This window comes from Maniola jurtina, chromosome 2 (assembly GCF_905333055.1).
Source record: "Maniola jurtina chromosome 2, ilManJurt1.1, whole genome shotgun sequence".
Classification (NCBI taxonomy): domain Eukaryota; kingdom Metazoa; phylum Arthropoda; class Insecta; order Lepidoptera; family Nymphalidae; genus Maniola; species Maniola jurtina.
Genome location: NC_060030.1, coordinates 10,206,380 through 10,221,980, shown reverse-complemented (window position 1 = coordinate 10,221,980; position 15,601 = coordinate 10,206,380). Strand labels below are relative to the sequence as shown.

The following is a 15,601-nucleotide window of genomic DNA, read 5'->3' as shown; positions in this document are numbered from 1 at the left end:
TCCTACAGCACACGAAGCAGAAGTTTCCCTTGGAAGAACCAAAAAGATTGATAAATTATTCACTGTGCAGGTCAGAGTCCTTTTTAGTAATGTATACGGGTGCATAACTTTAATGCCTTACAAAGTTACAGTGCCTAGTCGAGTTTCCCGTTTTTCCGTCAGTGGCCTTTACAATATAGCGAGTGAAATCCGTGACTTGTTTAATATTATAGAATGGCAGCATAAAAGTACATTTTTCATTTAAATTGTAAAAGTATAACAAGTCACCGGGTCGCGGCCTACATGCGCTCCGGAATGTCAATGAGTTTGCAGTACCGGAAAGTTAACCTCAGTTGGTTTAAAGTTAAACTAACATTTGGTCAGGCTTCTATTTTATTACTAAAGTTTTTATTATACTACCAAAGAGAACACGTAGAGGCTTGGAAAATGGACATGAACTATAGCGCGCCGACAGCGATGCGCGATAGTGACTGCCCAGAACGTTATACATCTCACCGACGCGACGCGCGACTTTGACAGAGTATAGAATTCGAGCATCGAAACACTATACAGCGTTAGAGTAAAATATACTTTTCTTAAATTTCAAATTCAGTGACACCGATTTAAACTTCGTAACGTTTCCGCTTGGAGCGCTGGCTGTAGAAGTATGAATGAACGTGAGCTTTAAAACTAGGTAGTTAATGTCCATTTTATTTTAACGCTAAACAGTTTCGACGTTCGAATTCTATCAACATTGATGAAACCACGTGTATATCTGCGGATGTCATATTATAGTCAGCGACGCTCGTTGACCAACGAGCGTCGCAGACTGCTACGCGTCGCCTACGAGTCGCCTACGCGTGCTACGCGCATCTTAACCTCCTAAAGACATCACTTTCCTAACTAAGTCGTAACTCGTTATACATGAACACGATGTTGATGATTGATTGTGTGTGTGTAATGGTCATAAATATTACTCATAATTGTTTAGCCAAGGCTATTTCTCTTGCACTGAAACATCATTAATCCCGTTCATGCTATGTCCATGCTGCAATAGAATTCAGCTACGTAACTTGAATTTTACAGCTACTCTACCGTCCATACTAATATTATAAATGCAAAAGTATCTGTCTGCTAGCTTTCAAGTCCCATTGGTTTTGACGAAAGTCGGCACAGAGATAGCTTGTAGCCTGGGGAAAGAACTTGGCTACTTTTTGTCGAGAGAAATCAGAGTTCCCATTTTTACACCTAAATCCACACTGAAGTAATCGCGGGTATCATCTTTTTGATACAGAAATAGCTGGATCCTGGAACTGGATACAAGCTACTCCTTATTCCGGAAAAATCAAAGAGATTTAAAAAACCGAAACTTATACGCGGACAAATTCGTGGGCATCATTAATTAAACCATAAAATAATGCAACTGAGAATCCAGCCTAGAATGGGTCGAAAGCCCAAGGTAAGCTTCTTTCCCATACTACATGGCGCAGTTATAGTTCGTGACAGATCGACATGGCAATCAGGATGGGAACGCCCGCACATCCGCACAGCCCCCACGCTAACCCCGTGCGGGATAGCGCGGGTGATGTGCGGATGTGCGGGGCGTCCCCCGTCTCATATCCCGATTGCCATCTCGAACCTGTCGCGAATAGTGTGATGTGTGAACGTATGATTTGAGTAAGTTGTTTAAAGAACGAAGCGGCATTCTTATTTTCAGTTCCAGTAAAATGTATATGTTTGGTTTGTAATTTATGCAACGTTCGTTTACAAAACAAAACTAAAAAAACTGAAATACTACGGGTTTCATTTTTCTACAGTTTGAACCTATGCAGAGTGCATAACAAACATACTGCAGGTGGATTTCATATCACTGGGGTTTTTAAAACTTTGTTATCTTTTGTCAGTTTCACGGTTTTATGCGTTATTTGTATTATTCTTATCCTTCTTATCTCTTTTCTTCAACTATTTTTCTATCAAAACAATCCAGGTAGCTATTTTTTTAATTTAGAGCAGCAATTATGATAATTTCAGATAGTATCATAATAATCTCGTAATGCACTGAACTTTCTCAATGTGTAAAATGCAAAAACATCAAAGTTGCTGGTTGGAATTGTTACAGGTTAAGCATAAGAAGAGTTACACACTCATCTGATCAGAGTCCATGAAAATACAAATATAAAAAACTCGGACCGAACTTGGATATTGCTTACGCACTAATCCTATCTCTGATGCAAAAACCTAATCAGTGGTCATGTTTGACCTATCTACGTCATAATTACGTCCAATTTAAATCCGAGGCACATACGAGATATACTCACAGATGATGGAGATAACTCGGATGAAAGAAGTCGGAGCTAGTGCGTAAGCTACAATAGAAATAGTTCTATGACTACTTCGGAACGCGTTTTTACGGATTCGGATCGGATGCTGTGCGTAATCGCTCTAACTCTATAACTACGGGCAGTTTCCTGCCATGAAAATGTTTACAATAATGTAAGCCATCTTTCACAATGAAAGAAAATATTTCAAAATTAAGTTACCTATTCACTTTTAAGTCAAGAAATATCACTGCAATCTTGATATACTAAATTTATAAAAACGCGCCGAGCTAAGTGAAGTCAATTCCGGTGCAAAAAGGAAACTTGCACTGCTTGCTCAATATTTTAGGGTTGGCTATCTAAATTAAAACATTCTTTCCCGATATAATAGTATAACTAATTTCTCAGTCAAAGTATTCACCTAACAAGCAAAAACTGGTCAAATTTAAAGCCATCTACAGATGAGCTAATCAATCTCAATGAAAGAATTTAACAGGACTATTTTATCGACTATTTATTGTTGTGATTTTTTAATGCTCGTTCATCCTGTTTACTTTCGTAATTCGCATATTAGTTATTCCACATCCTTTGACAGCTATTGCATCTCCTGGAGCAATAGTAAATTATTGTGAAAGAAGGCATATATATTTTATTAGTAGATGATGCTCGCAACTTCGTCCGCGTGGACGAAAAAAAAGAAAGAAAAAGAAAGAGGTGGTCAAGTTTTGTAAAATCCCGTGGAAACTCTTTGATTTTCCGGGATAAAAAGTAGCCTATGTGTTAATCTACGGCATATCCTATATCCCTTCCAAACAGTCAAATCGGGTTCGGTAGTTTTCGCGTGAAAGAGTAGACATACCACACACACGCATATACAAACTTTCGTATGACTGCGTTCATGTGACTGTGTTTTTGCAGGTTTTTGTCCTTGTGCCCAAATCAAATTACACACACAGGTCACATTTCTTAATCTGAATCCTCAATGACTCAGCGGCTTAGGGAGTGAAATGAAATCCGTAGGCTCATATCCGGTGGACTATTGTAGTATTGTAGTACCTACCTACGCAAGTTCTTCGAGGAAACGAGTCATGTTTAACATGCCCTATATATTTTTTATTTACAAAAATAATACTATGAGACATGTTAAAATCTCTTACAGACCAAAGAAAAAACCTTTTTAATTGACCCCCGACCCAAAAAGAGGGGTGTTATAAGTTTGACGTGTGTATCTGTGTATCTGTCTGTGGCATCGTAGCTCCTAAACTAATGAACCGATTTTAATTTAGTTTTTTTTTGTTTTAAAAGTGGCTTGATTGAGTGTTCTTAGCTATAATCCAAGAAAATCGGTTCAGCCGTTTGAAAGTTATCAGCTCTTTTCTAGTTACTGTAACCTTCACTCGTCGGGGGTGTTGTAAATTTTTAATTTACACTTGTATATTATTTAGATCACTTGGTTTTATGCAGGTAAAACTTACTTTTTCGAGGCGGGCAGAACTAACTGGCTGGTTTGCTTGGTTGCTTCTACGCAAGTCCGGCGTAGACGTCGCACTCTCTCCCGCAACTCGGGACAGTCGTGAGGCTGGCCAATGTGAATCAGAAGGTCGCGGAATAATGCCAGCTGCACGTTTATCTCCGTTATTAGCTGAAACAACGGAAATGAAGCGTTAATTACGCGGTTGCAGAGACTGCAATTTGCTGCAGTGCTAGGAGCACTTTATTTTGGTATTTACTTTAGAATTTTACTTAATTAGCTTCACAGGCTTCACAATCGTTTGGTTGGTTCGAGACTTACCATGGACTTTTCAATTACTTTTACTTGTGGTAGGTACTTCGCATACAATTTCGTTTTGACAACATACCTAATTTGTGATCGCAAAAAGATAATGTTGCGTTGTGAATCTTAAATGTGCATAAAGCATATAAAAGTCTCTAAATAAATAAAGAAAAAAAAGATTCACATACAACGCGCGATGGATTGTGTTCAAAGTGGTTCCTAGTTGTTGAAATAAAGGAAACTGTATGACGACGGCTATATAAGGAGGATCGCGCTTAGGAGCTGCGCTTCTAGTTCCTTACAAATATGACACTAGTACGCGCGCGTCCAGTATAACATGTTGCCATGCAATTCCCGTTATGTTTCGTATCTGTTTAAGCATTGAGTCGCAGTAGAAATTAGGTGATCGTACTTCGTCTATAAGATAGATCATCAACATAATATGAATTTCTGAATAAACTTTAACTGAACTTAAATACACATAATATTATGGATAAAATGTGGTCAGTGCCTATGAGTAAGTATATTTACGAACATCACCATGGAAATCTGTTGGAAACGTAATGACGCGTTGGCAGCCCTGCGGCAAATTGAGTAGCAAACGCTAATTGAGTCAGTGCTTGCCAACCCTGTCTGTGACCGACTGCTGATTGACTTAATTTGTATCTTTCATAAAAAAGCCCGCGGCGATTATTGGATCACTCCCGGCAATAAATTGTGACAGGTTTAGATTATCCGATTATTGTTTCGTTTTTTCCTGCTATGCAGTGGATGCCAAAGTTGATTTGAGAAAGGCATTCTATTGTACAGCCTGAATAGGTCAAACTAGCGACTTTACTCTTTATGAACGTTGTAAAATCATTCTTCAGCAATGCTCGCAGTATCATTTGGGTATATGATGGACTCACAACCAAATAAAATTCTGCTGTTACCTACCTAGATAGAAAGTGAATTGCGATGGTGCAAATATGTAGAAGAACTACTTCCGTTGTGAGTGAAGCTAATTTAATGATTGATAAAAAGAACGACTGGTTTCCCTTGTACAAGCCAGGGTGAGGCCATTTTGCAGTACATCGTTGCCGCTAGTAATAAGACAACTCTTGTTTGAAGTGCTACTCCACTGCCTTTGAATGACACAGCTCTTGAATAATATTTCAACTGCAGCGAAAACATAACGAACAATCATCGAAATATTGATTTTGAACTGAATAGTGCAGTTGACATTTTACAAATATTATTGTTTTTATCTATTATCGTTTTTATGGTGATATCACAATGTTTTTCATCTGACTCGAACAAAGAAATTCTAGAATTTTTTCCCTATTCTATGAAGGTTTTTAATTTATTTGATCTTACCTACCCACGTCTCACATACTCGTACCTACCTACCTAAAAGTTCTTTATCTCGACTCTCGACGAATATTTTGTGATAATTATCTTTATATAAATAAATAGAGTTTTATAACAAATATATTAGAAAATAGATGATGCCTGTGACTTCATATAGGATAAAGGTTTAAAAAAATCCTTAAGAACTCTAATGTTCATGATAAAAAGTAGCCTATATCTTAAAGTCAGGGTATAAGCTAGCTCCATTCCTTATTTCGGTTCAGTCATTGAAAGAGTATACAAATATCCAACACAACAACACCTTTCACATTTATAATATTATTAGGGTTAGGATAAGTATTAGAATAGCATAATGTTAGTAAAAATAGATAATGATGCATTGGCAATTTATACAAACTCTTGAGTCGCGTGATAGCAGATTTAAGTACAACTTGACTAACATGATGTCATATTCGACGACATAACTTGGACGGACGGGCAAAACTTATCTGCTTATCTGTAATTTCTTACCTTACAGACAAGAGGTGCTCTTTTAAGAAGTTTTTTTGTTAGGAGGCTCTAACTAACCGTTTGATATAGCCATTTATTTTATAAAATTGCCTAGACAAGGTACAGCGAATGTACAGCGAGCGTAAGTTAACTCCCTCTAAGTATCAAATGAAATGGAAAGCACAGTGGGACGTTAGCAAGTCGTTTTCTTTCAAAGCTGCTTTCTGCTTTTATGTGGAACAAGATTTGTTATTCCTTGACAAAGACTGAGCCGCCTACATGTACCTAATGCCATGCTCTATTCAAAGACTTTTACAAGTTCTTTTGACTCAACTTTTGTTACATTTTTATTGAAACAAACATGTATATTTTACATATGTTTATGTGACATAACTCATAATGTATCAGTCTAATACTTACATGGAGACGTTTTTGGATGTTTTTTTAATCACTGGTTGTTGGTGATACCTACCTAGTAAAACAAGAAAAACTAAAACCTATCGCGAAAGAAGTGTTGATTATAACTTTCGAATATATACAGAAAGCGTTACTTTACATGATCCATGGAACAGGTAAGCCCATTCTGGCCAAGCCGGATTACATACGTATACATTAGTATCATTGAATGTATGTGTGTGTGTGTAGAAGCTTGAAATAAGCTTCCACAAAAAGTGAATAAAGTTGTGATTTATGTAGCGTTAGATAACGAGCTAATAGAAGTTATGACGGGCTGTGATCTCGTCACGCGAAACTAGAATTTGTCACGACACAACTCGAGGGTTGGTAGCTCCAGTGAATATGCGTCATTTATTATTCAGTCAGATTTGACGTACTTGCCGATGCCCGCGACTACGTTCGCATGGATTCAAAAACCAATAATATCTAACAAACACTTTAATAAAAATCAAGTAATATTATTGATAGTGACAAGCTAGTATTTAACTACCGTGGCATACATTGTAAAGCGACCCGTGCGGCAGCTATTTTAGATTTAAAATACTAGATATTATGTAAGAAACCTTCCTATAAGACCCCACAAAAAATAATGCGATAGTATAGAATAGAATATATTTTTATTCAAGTAAACTTTTACAAGTGCTTTTGAATCGTCAAAATAATTTATCACTGGTTCGGAATGCTATTTGTTATAGTTCCTTTTGTTGTCCACCCACTTTACCCACTAGTCGCTAATCGTTTCAAACATATTAAAATTACAATTTATAATAAATGTTGTATAGCGACTACTTACTTCACACTAATATTATAAAGGCGAAAGTTTGTATGTGTGTGTGTGTGAGTGTATGTTTGTTACTCCTTCACGCAAAAACTACTGGACGGATTTGGCTGAAATTCGGAATGGAGATAGATAATATCCTGGATTAGCACATAGGCTACTTTTTATCGCGGAAAACCAAAGAGTTCCCACGGGATTTCGAAAAACCTAAATCCACGCGGACGAAGTCGCGGGCGTCAGCTAGTAATTACATAAAAACATAATACTTTTATTTTTCTTGAAATAAAAATAAAAGTATTATGTTATTTCTATAACAGATAAGTGATCGCAAAGTTTATAAGAATAAAACATTAAATTTTTTAAATTGTCAATATAATATTCCTCAATTACTACTTACTAGATACTTAATATCTTATGGTGCAGCGTTATATTTAATTAATAATTGGTAGCATTTACGCACGACTAGCACAAAAAACTCGACGCATTTCCGACCTATATTTCCATCGAAAAATATGGAATCCCTGTTGAATTAATAGAATATGATTTGGAGTAGATACACTCGTTAACCTACACGTATTGTATTTTATAGAACAATAATTTCCAAAATATAAGCACGTATACCTATTACAAAGGTACCGTAGTAGTTATAAAAATATCATGACCAGCTAAATACTCGTTAAAATTTGAAACTTTAAAAGATTGAAAATTCAGCATTAATGCTGAACAAACCCTAAGGTTGATTGATAGGTGTATTTTATACCTGGGATAGTAATAATAATTTTACTTATAGTTGACAGGTAGGTATATTAGGTATAGTTGGCATGAAGTCCCTACTGTGCTCGTTTGATTGGAAATACCCTAATAATCTACCTATTGACATTTGCCCGATGACCGCATGGCACGCTCGTGCACGGCATAAATCATGCTAATTAGATCCTTTCATTATTTTATTTAGCAATAGACCAAATATTTAGTTTTTTATATTCAGCCAATGCTAAAGAACCATACCAACTCTCACGTTTTACAAAATATATCTTCAAAATTCTCCACGTTTTTTTGAGCTAGTTACTACAGGTAAATTGCGCATATATTTGATCGGCATAAATATCAAAAGAAAAATGTTTAATGACGTGTTATTACGTCTTATTTTCATTACGCAACGAAATAGCGCTCGAGAGCTTCGCATTTACTGAAATTAATTTGTGTTTCCAATAACGTCTCCATAGAGAATACCGGGTACTGACAAAACTCTGATAACGCATCAATTATACCTTTCGCGATATCGATGTCATAAAAAAATATTTTAATGACGTGATTACGATAAACGAAATAATAAGCTCGTGTCTACGCAGTATCTATGCTACTAACTAATGAAAATAGGTTTTTCCTAAGTTTTATTCCTGTTAAGTTTATTTTGTGTTGCGCTGTAGTTTTGTAGTGCATGCCGAGTCCACATCGAGGAGACACAATTGCGTTCATGTATCTCTGTCCATGTATCATCTTGTATTTTTTTTTCAATTGTAGTCAGTTTTGTGGACTGAATAAAAAAAAAAACTAAATTAACGCTTAATTTGATATCAAGTTTGAAACAACGTTATAACATACGAGTAAGTATACCTAACTAAAGTTGCACTGCTGTTTTTTAAATAGTCGTGATTAATCGTCACCAGTTTACTTTTTTTACAACATAATAGTTAAATGTAAAAGCTGTTATCATCTTTTCGTATCTCGTATTTAGTAAGAACTTATATTAGTTAGTAAAATATTAAAACATTTGCAGAATGTCCAAGTCCTTGGAATTTATTGTATGCAAAAAGAATTAAAACAACAATTGCTTAATTGCTATAAATTAAACGCGGTCTGCGTGCTCAAGTCTGGTGAAGAGAGTTCGGAAGTCTTATCAAGGAGCATTAGTAGAAAAGTACTAAACGCGAGCAAATAATTCTCAACTTAGTTGTTATTTTTGACGTAAAACTGCAGTAAATTGGTATGCCTGAAATTGAACTTAGTAATTTTTATAATTAAAGCTTTACCAATATCACCTAGAATGGAATCTAATGACATATTTTTTCTGGCACCATTTCCTTCCTAACCGGTTACGGAGGTTGGCAGGCTCCTAGCTTCAAGTTCTTATAGTAAAATGTCTATAAAATCTGTTTGAAATAATAATCAGACCTGTTTAGATAGACAATATGCTGGGACTAAAAAGAACTTTAAATAGTTTGGTAAACCTTTTTAGAGTTCTGTAACTCAAAAGGAAAAACGGAACCCTTATAGGATCACTTTGCTGTCCGTCTGTCTGTCCGTCCATTGTGTCTGTCAAGAAAACCTTTAGGGTACTTTCCGTTGAGCTAGAATCATGAAATTTTTAGCAGCACAAGCACTTATAGTACAAGTACAGGAATAAATCTGAAAATCGCGAATTTGTGGTACCATCAATAAAAAAAATGTGTTTCAATTTTCAAAGTAAGATAACTAATAACTATACCAAGTGGGCTATCATAATATGAAAGGGCTTTACCTGTACATTCTAAAACAGATTTTTATTTATTTTTATGTTTAATAGTTTTTGATTTATCGTGCAAAATGTTGGAAAAAATACTCGAGTACGGAACCCTCAGTGCGCGAGTCTGACTCGCACTTGGCCGGTTTTTTTATTAGATGTTTCAGGTTGGTCCTTGAAGTGTGATGACTGATGAAACTCCCAGAGTTTGCCAAATGGGTCGTTCCTCTAATTTCTCACTACATAATGTTCAGTAAGGATAAAATCAATTACAAACGATCCCTTCGATTCCCCTAAAGTTATTTTAGTTCTTCGGAAATTTTACGGGTGAGTGCGGACAAAGAACAGGATTTTAACTTTTTTTTGTTCACTGGTTTGATAATGCAGTCTATAGAGCGTAACGAAACAGTTCTCTCTCGTTTCAACTGAAACTTGAGATCAAAGTCAAAGTACGCTTTATTACTGATCTCAGCCTAGAGATTCAACCGCAGACTGTAAGTGACTGAACTGTGCCGACTAGCAATGCAGATTCTACTGAGTAAAGCAAGAAATAATTTTTCTACTCGTATCTCTGTATTCGCTTTTAATTTCTAAACTTTAGCTTTCAATGAAGGTCCACCTTCGTTTGGATCTAATCACGAGGAGGATTTATAATAATTATAAACCTTACAACGACACTTTCACATTTAGTCAATGACACATTTAAATATCTTATGATATTTATTTGTTTATTTTAACAGGGCTCTCTCCGTCACTCGTTTCATACAATGGTGGTTCCAATTTCATTTGAATACTAAGCAACCAAAGTCCATGAAATTTTGCAGACATATTCTAGAAACTAATATCTGTGTCTGTGGCGTTTTAGATTTTTCTAAAAATATGTAGTTTGGAAAAAACAGGGGCTCAAAGATTTGTATGACAATTTTTAAGACCGCGTAACTTTGAAACCGAATATTTTAACAGAAGTCTGGAAAACCACAGACATAGATATTAGTTTCTAGAATATGTCTGCAAAATTTCATGGACTTTGGTTGCTTAATATTCAAATGAAATTGGAACCACCATTGTATGAAACGAGTGACGGAGACAGCCCTCTTAAGCCATATAACATGTTTATACATGTAACATGTTTATACATGTTACATGGCTTAAAATTGTGCTCGGTAATGAGTAAAACAGAAGATAAAGATGCATAAGAGTAGAATGCGATCCACGTGTCTTACTTTAGTCTTCTCTTCAGATACTTATGTAACGTAACACCTACTTCATTTTTACATAATATATATTATCATGGAGTATTTAGTCTATAAAATGGTAAGACCACTTGTGCGAATACACAATACCTGATGATATCTATAGAAGTAAGCAGGTAGGAGGCTTATAGTTCAAATAGAAAGGCATCATAAAGTACGGAATGAGTGCTCTGAAGAAAATAGCTTTTTTGTTGGAAAATGCTTTGTCTGTGTCAATGCAAGAGGGCGTTTTGTGATAGGTAAGGTACCTATCACAAAAATATTAGATGACATATCTTTTGATATATGGTTTTCAATAATTCTTTCTTATTTCGTTTCGGCTTCTACAATGTTATACAGTTTTATATAATGGGTATAGCCTATCAATAGCATTGGTTCAATCCAAAAATCCAATCCACACCTAATGTACATGCTAAAGGCTCTGTCTACTTGTCGGTACTAGTTTTTTATGCTCCGTAAACCCAATTTTGGCGAGGTAGGTAAGAGATAGCTTGCATCCTGGGAAAGGCTAGGTACTTTTTGGTCTCAGAAAATCAAAAAGTTCAAAGTACGTCATTAGCAAGTACCTACTGAAATTATTCCATGAATCAGAATTTTTATTATTGTCACGTAATTGATTTGAATTGGATCCTTTCACGTTTCAAAGTGATTTTATCACAGCTTGATATCGTGCATTTAAATACCTAATGCTTATCGCATATCAATGTACGACCCGCAAGATTCACAGAAGGTACTTACAAGAGTTGCTAGAGTCAGTGACGTCATCATTTTACGATGCGATCGATGCGGTTGAACCTGTCATACTCATTTTCAGTACTCAATATCTCTAGCGTTTCTTGGGACTCTTGCGATTGCTATTTTGATTTTGCAGGTCGTCTAGTATGCGATTACCATAAAACTGGAAAGTTGTCATTTATGTGGCATTATATTCTAATAAATGATATCAGGAAATGACAGTTATGATCTTGTCACGCGAGAGGTTTGGATGAAGGCCAATGTACACGATAATGGATTGATACTATCACCATAATATTCGATAACGTTGTATGAAATGGATGTCGTTTGGGCCACATTAGTCGCTGACAAATGATCCTAGGAAATTAAAAGTTACGACCATAATATTGTTATGAAAATGTTTGAACGTTTAAATAGATAATAATAATGATTATTTGGGCAGGTTTTGAAATGAATGTGTCGATCAGTTTGCAAGTACTTATTGGTTTAATGTGGAAGTCAGGCTCTATAGTCTATACGTAGTGTTCATAATTACTTTTGATATCCATACTATATGCGTAATTATGTCGATGTCTGATTTCTGTTTCTCCATCTTTCCGTTTATCGACTTTTCGACTTTTTGCTTCTTGATCTTCAAATTCGTGCGGAGATAGTGTGCATTGAGCTTACAAGTCCCTCGTCTGGTCTCGTATTACAAAGTTCTGCCATCAAGCAATTTACGTTCCGTCACGATGTCGCATAGAAGCATATTATTAGGGGTATGGGTCTAATGATAAACTGCTAACGCCTTCCAAGTAATCTCACTTCGATCTTGGACTGCGTTACATATTTCTTACCACTAGGCGAGATCGTAGTTGCGGGCTGACTTGAACCTAAATAAATAAAACATAAGCTTCATGCAACGTCCTCATGTGGAGCAACAATTTTTTTAATTTAATTTAAGGCTCTATACATATTTGATTATTTTTATCAAGTCAGATATAAATTTATTGTCTTATGGCTGGAGTTGGCATTGGGCGTATTCAATCTTTTACTCGTAGGCTCACTCGTAGACTTTTTACAGGTACGTCCATGCCAATACATAACAGTAGTCTACGAGCAAACAATTTTCCATCTATATGATTGATCGAGGCAAATTCCTCGACGTTTTACATACCCGCATACCTACTTCATAACCGGCCTGGACGCTACATTTTAAACATACCTGAATGAAAATATCTCTACAATGCATGAAAATATTTGCACTAGCTTGACCTCCTTGGAGTATTACATTGCTGACCTCCTTGTAAATTTTTAAGTGCAATTAGCTCAAACTTGTGATACTTTAACTACCGTACAAAGTAGGTAGTTAGTTTTCTATTCTAGTACATTTTTCGGTTAACCCTAATTGGTTCTACAATAGTTTCTGGTATATAAATCCAATTACGTCACAGTTTTTCGTTCTGTATATCACTTTCCAAATTGGCTATTAGGTTAGGTTAGGTTCTTTTCGCACTGCATCAGATCCAAATCAGAGCAAATTCCGAAGTAGCTGTAGTACTATTTGTATCTGTTGAATAGATATTTAGGTCTGACATCTAGTTTCACATACTGATCAAACTAAAACTAGGTCTAAATAGAGCAATAAAATAGGGCAATAGGTTCGCAGTTGCATTTTCGTTATTAAGGTATCCGTAGGTTTATATCGTGGTTTCTAGGTTGTATATTAATGTGGTATATGGATACTCGCATAGCTATTTACCTACCTGAAATTAAGTCTAAGCAAAGTCTTTGCTTTGCTGCAAATAAACTTTATAAATCAAATAGTAATAATAGTTCGGGATTTGATCGCAAAGTTTTATGACGAAGCTAAAATTAGTTGTTTGATAAAGTTATAAAAGCTAACGATGCTTGCGGGATTCTTCTAGTTGTCGAGTTTCCTCTGATAAAATTGAGGGTTATATTTCAAAACTAGGTATTCCCGAGCAAAGTTTTCGATGTTATCTATTAAGACGTGAAAGCCCGTAGGAAATTTTCAAACGGAATTCGACAAAAGTTAAAAGATCGTACGGCGCGGCGGTTCTCTTGCGATGTCTGGGTTATGGCAAAATAGATCAGCCAGCTGGTGGATTAATCATTTCTAAATTTTAAGTGGAAATCATAAGTATTACGGACTACCTTTATTATATTGCTATTGTAGGAACATCATATAGAAAAGATATATTATAACAGCAGCTTCTTCATTCAGATTTATTTTTATAATGTAACTTATTTAGGCTATTTTCGAAGACATCTTTAAACACACATGACATTTGCTTCTACTTTGAACTTATTCGCAGCAGAATAGCCTAGTATTTAGTTTTTACCAATATTTCAGCTGTGAAAGTAAGACTGCTAAAGTTAGAATAGAACTTTTTATTGATAAACAGCAAATGAAATTTAAAAAATTTAATTACTAGTGAAACCACCGTGGTACAGTTGGTAGGTAGATAATATATGTATAGGTATATAGGTTACTACACATAGGCAACGCAGAAGAACCATCTTACTAATAACTTTCAATTTCTATCAAGCACTCACTCAAAATTTTCTACGGGTTCTTGTGCTAGCGTTAGATACCTATCCACTTTAGAGTATTTAGGATTATTTAAAGTTCAAGTTTAAGCAATTTTAGTAAGATTTTAATATTTATTCTCTTTTAAAGTTTAAAAGAAAAAGTTTACCCAGTGTTCTCTGATTTCAAAGACCATTTTATCCTAAGTAGAATTTATTATCCAATAGGTAGGTATTAGGCTATCAGATATCATATTTTATAAAGTAGGTAGGTACCTACTACCATATAAAGTACTAATCTTGAATACTGTTACCGAGTTTTGTTATGGTTGTAGTTTGTAAATAGTTCACCAGAGAATAATATTACAATATTATTACTCTCCGTCAGGTGAAGTAAGATCAAGTTTTGCTGATTACTCCGAGAGGCAAGTCAAGTATACATCACAATAATAAGTAAGTAGGTAGCTAAAGATATTATAGGCAAAGGATATTATAGACAAATTATTTGGGTTTTGGGATTTTAGGCAAAAATGAAGAAGTATGAAGATGAAGAAGATCTTTGGATATTCTACCCCCTAACCGTTTTAAAAAATTTCTCTCGAGCGAAGTCGGATCGGGTTAGCTAGTTTAATATTAGAAGCATACGAGCAAATAAGTATTGGTCTCTATGTTCGTATTATATGATTAATTGTAAAGGTATAAATTAACCTATGTTAGTGTACTAAAACACCGTAAAATATACGAGCTGAAATGCTGAATTTTAATACTTACAGCAAATGAATAAAACATTTTTCCGAGTCCATTAGAAAGGTAAAAACAAGAGGTACTGTCGTATCGTTTCGAGGTATAAAATGCAAGTAAATTTTTACGAGATAATAGAGACATACCTACGATGCTTATTGAGATATGCAGTACCACCCTTCGTGAAGCGATGGAATTGCCCGTTACGAAGACTTTTACGTTGTGGATATGGTGAAATTAAACTCAGCAGCTGTGCTGTAGACTTTACATTTTATATTTTTTATTTTATATTTTAATGAATAGCTTGAATTTTAATTTGAATTTAACCTAATATACCCAAAAAATTATGGATTTATTACTTTTATACATGGCATAATATTGTAATCTATTCTTTGAAAAGAGTAACCGCCGAGTTTCTTGCTGGTTCTTCTCGGTAGAAAGGCATTTCGAACCATAAGTACCTTAGTAGATGTATTTGACGGTACTTGTAAAAGTTTAATTGAATAAAAAAAAAATTTTTTTATTTTTTTTGCGACTTTGGAGTAGCGGGCGAAAGAGAGAGCTATGCTTGGAGCTTCTCAAGGTGACTAAATCAGAAATGTAGGAGAACCAGAGTAACCAACAAACTCGAAAGCAAGAATTGAATCTCTTGGGAAGCTGAAATGGCAATGGTAGGGCACATAGTTCGAAAAA

The 15,601-nt window shown here is 35.3% G+C and overlaps 1 protein-coding gene across 2 annotated transcripts in view; it reads right to left on the bottom strand.

Annotated features, from left to right (window-relative positions):
• The window catches only part of LOC123873335 (syntaxin-23), a 126,013-nt gene that overhangs the window by 7,410 nt on the left and 103,002 nt on the right, over positions 1–15,601 (bottom strand). For both annotated transcript variants that reach the window (XM_045918149.1, XM_045918159.1), the window contains one exon: positions 3,773–3,939. In XM_045918149.1, the coding sequence (XP_045774105.1) occupies positions 3,773–3,939 (167 nt within the window). The remainder of the gene's footprint in view (positions 1–3,772; positions 3,940–15,601) is intronic.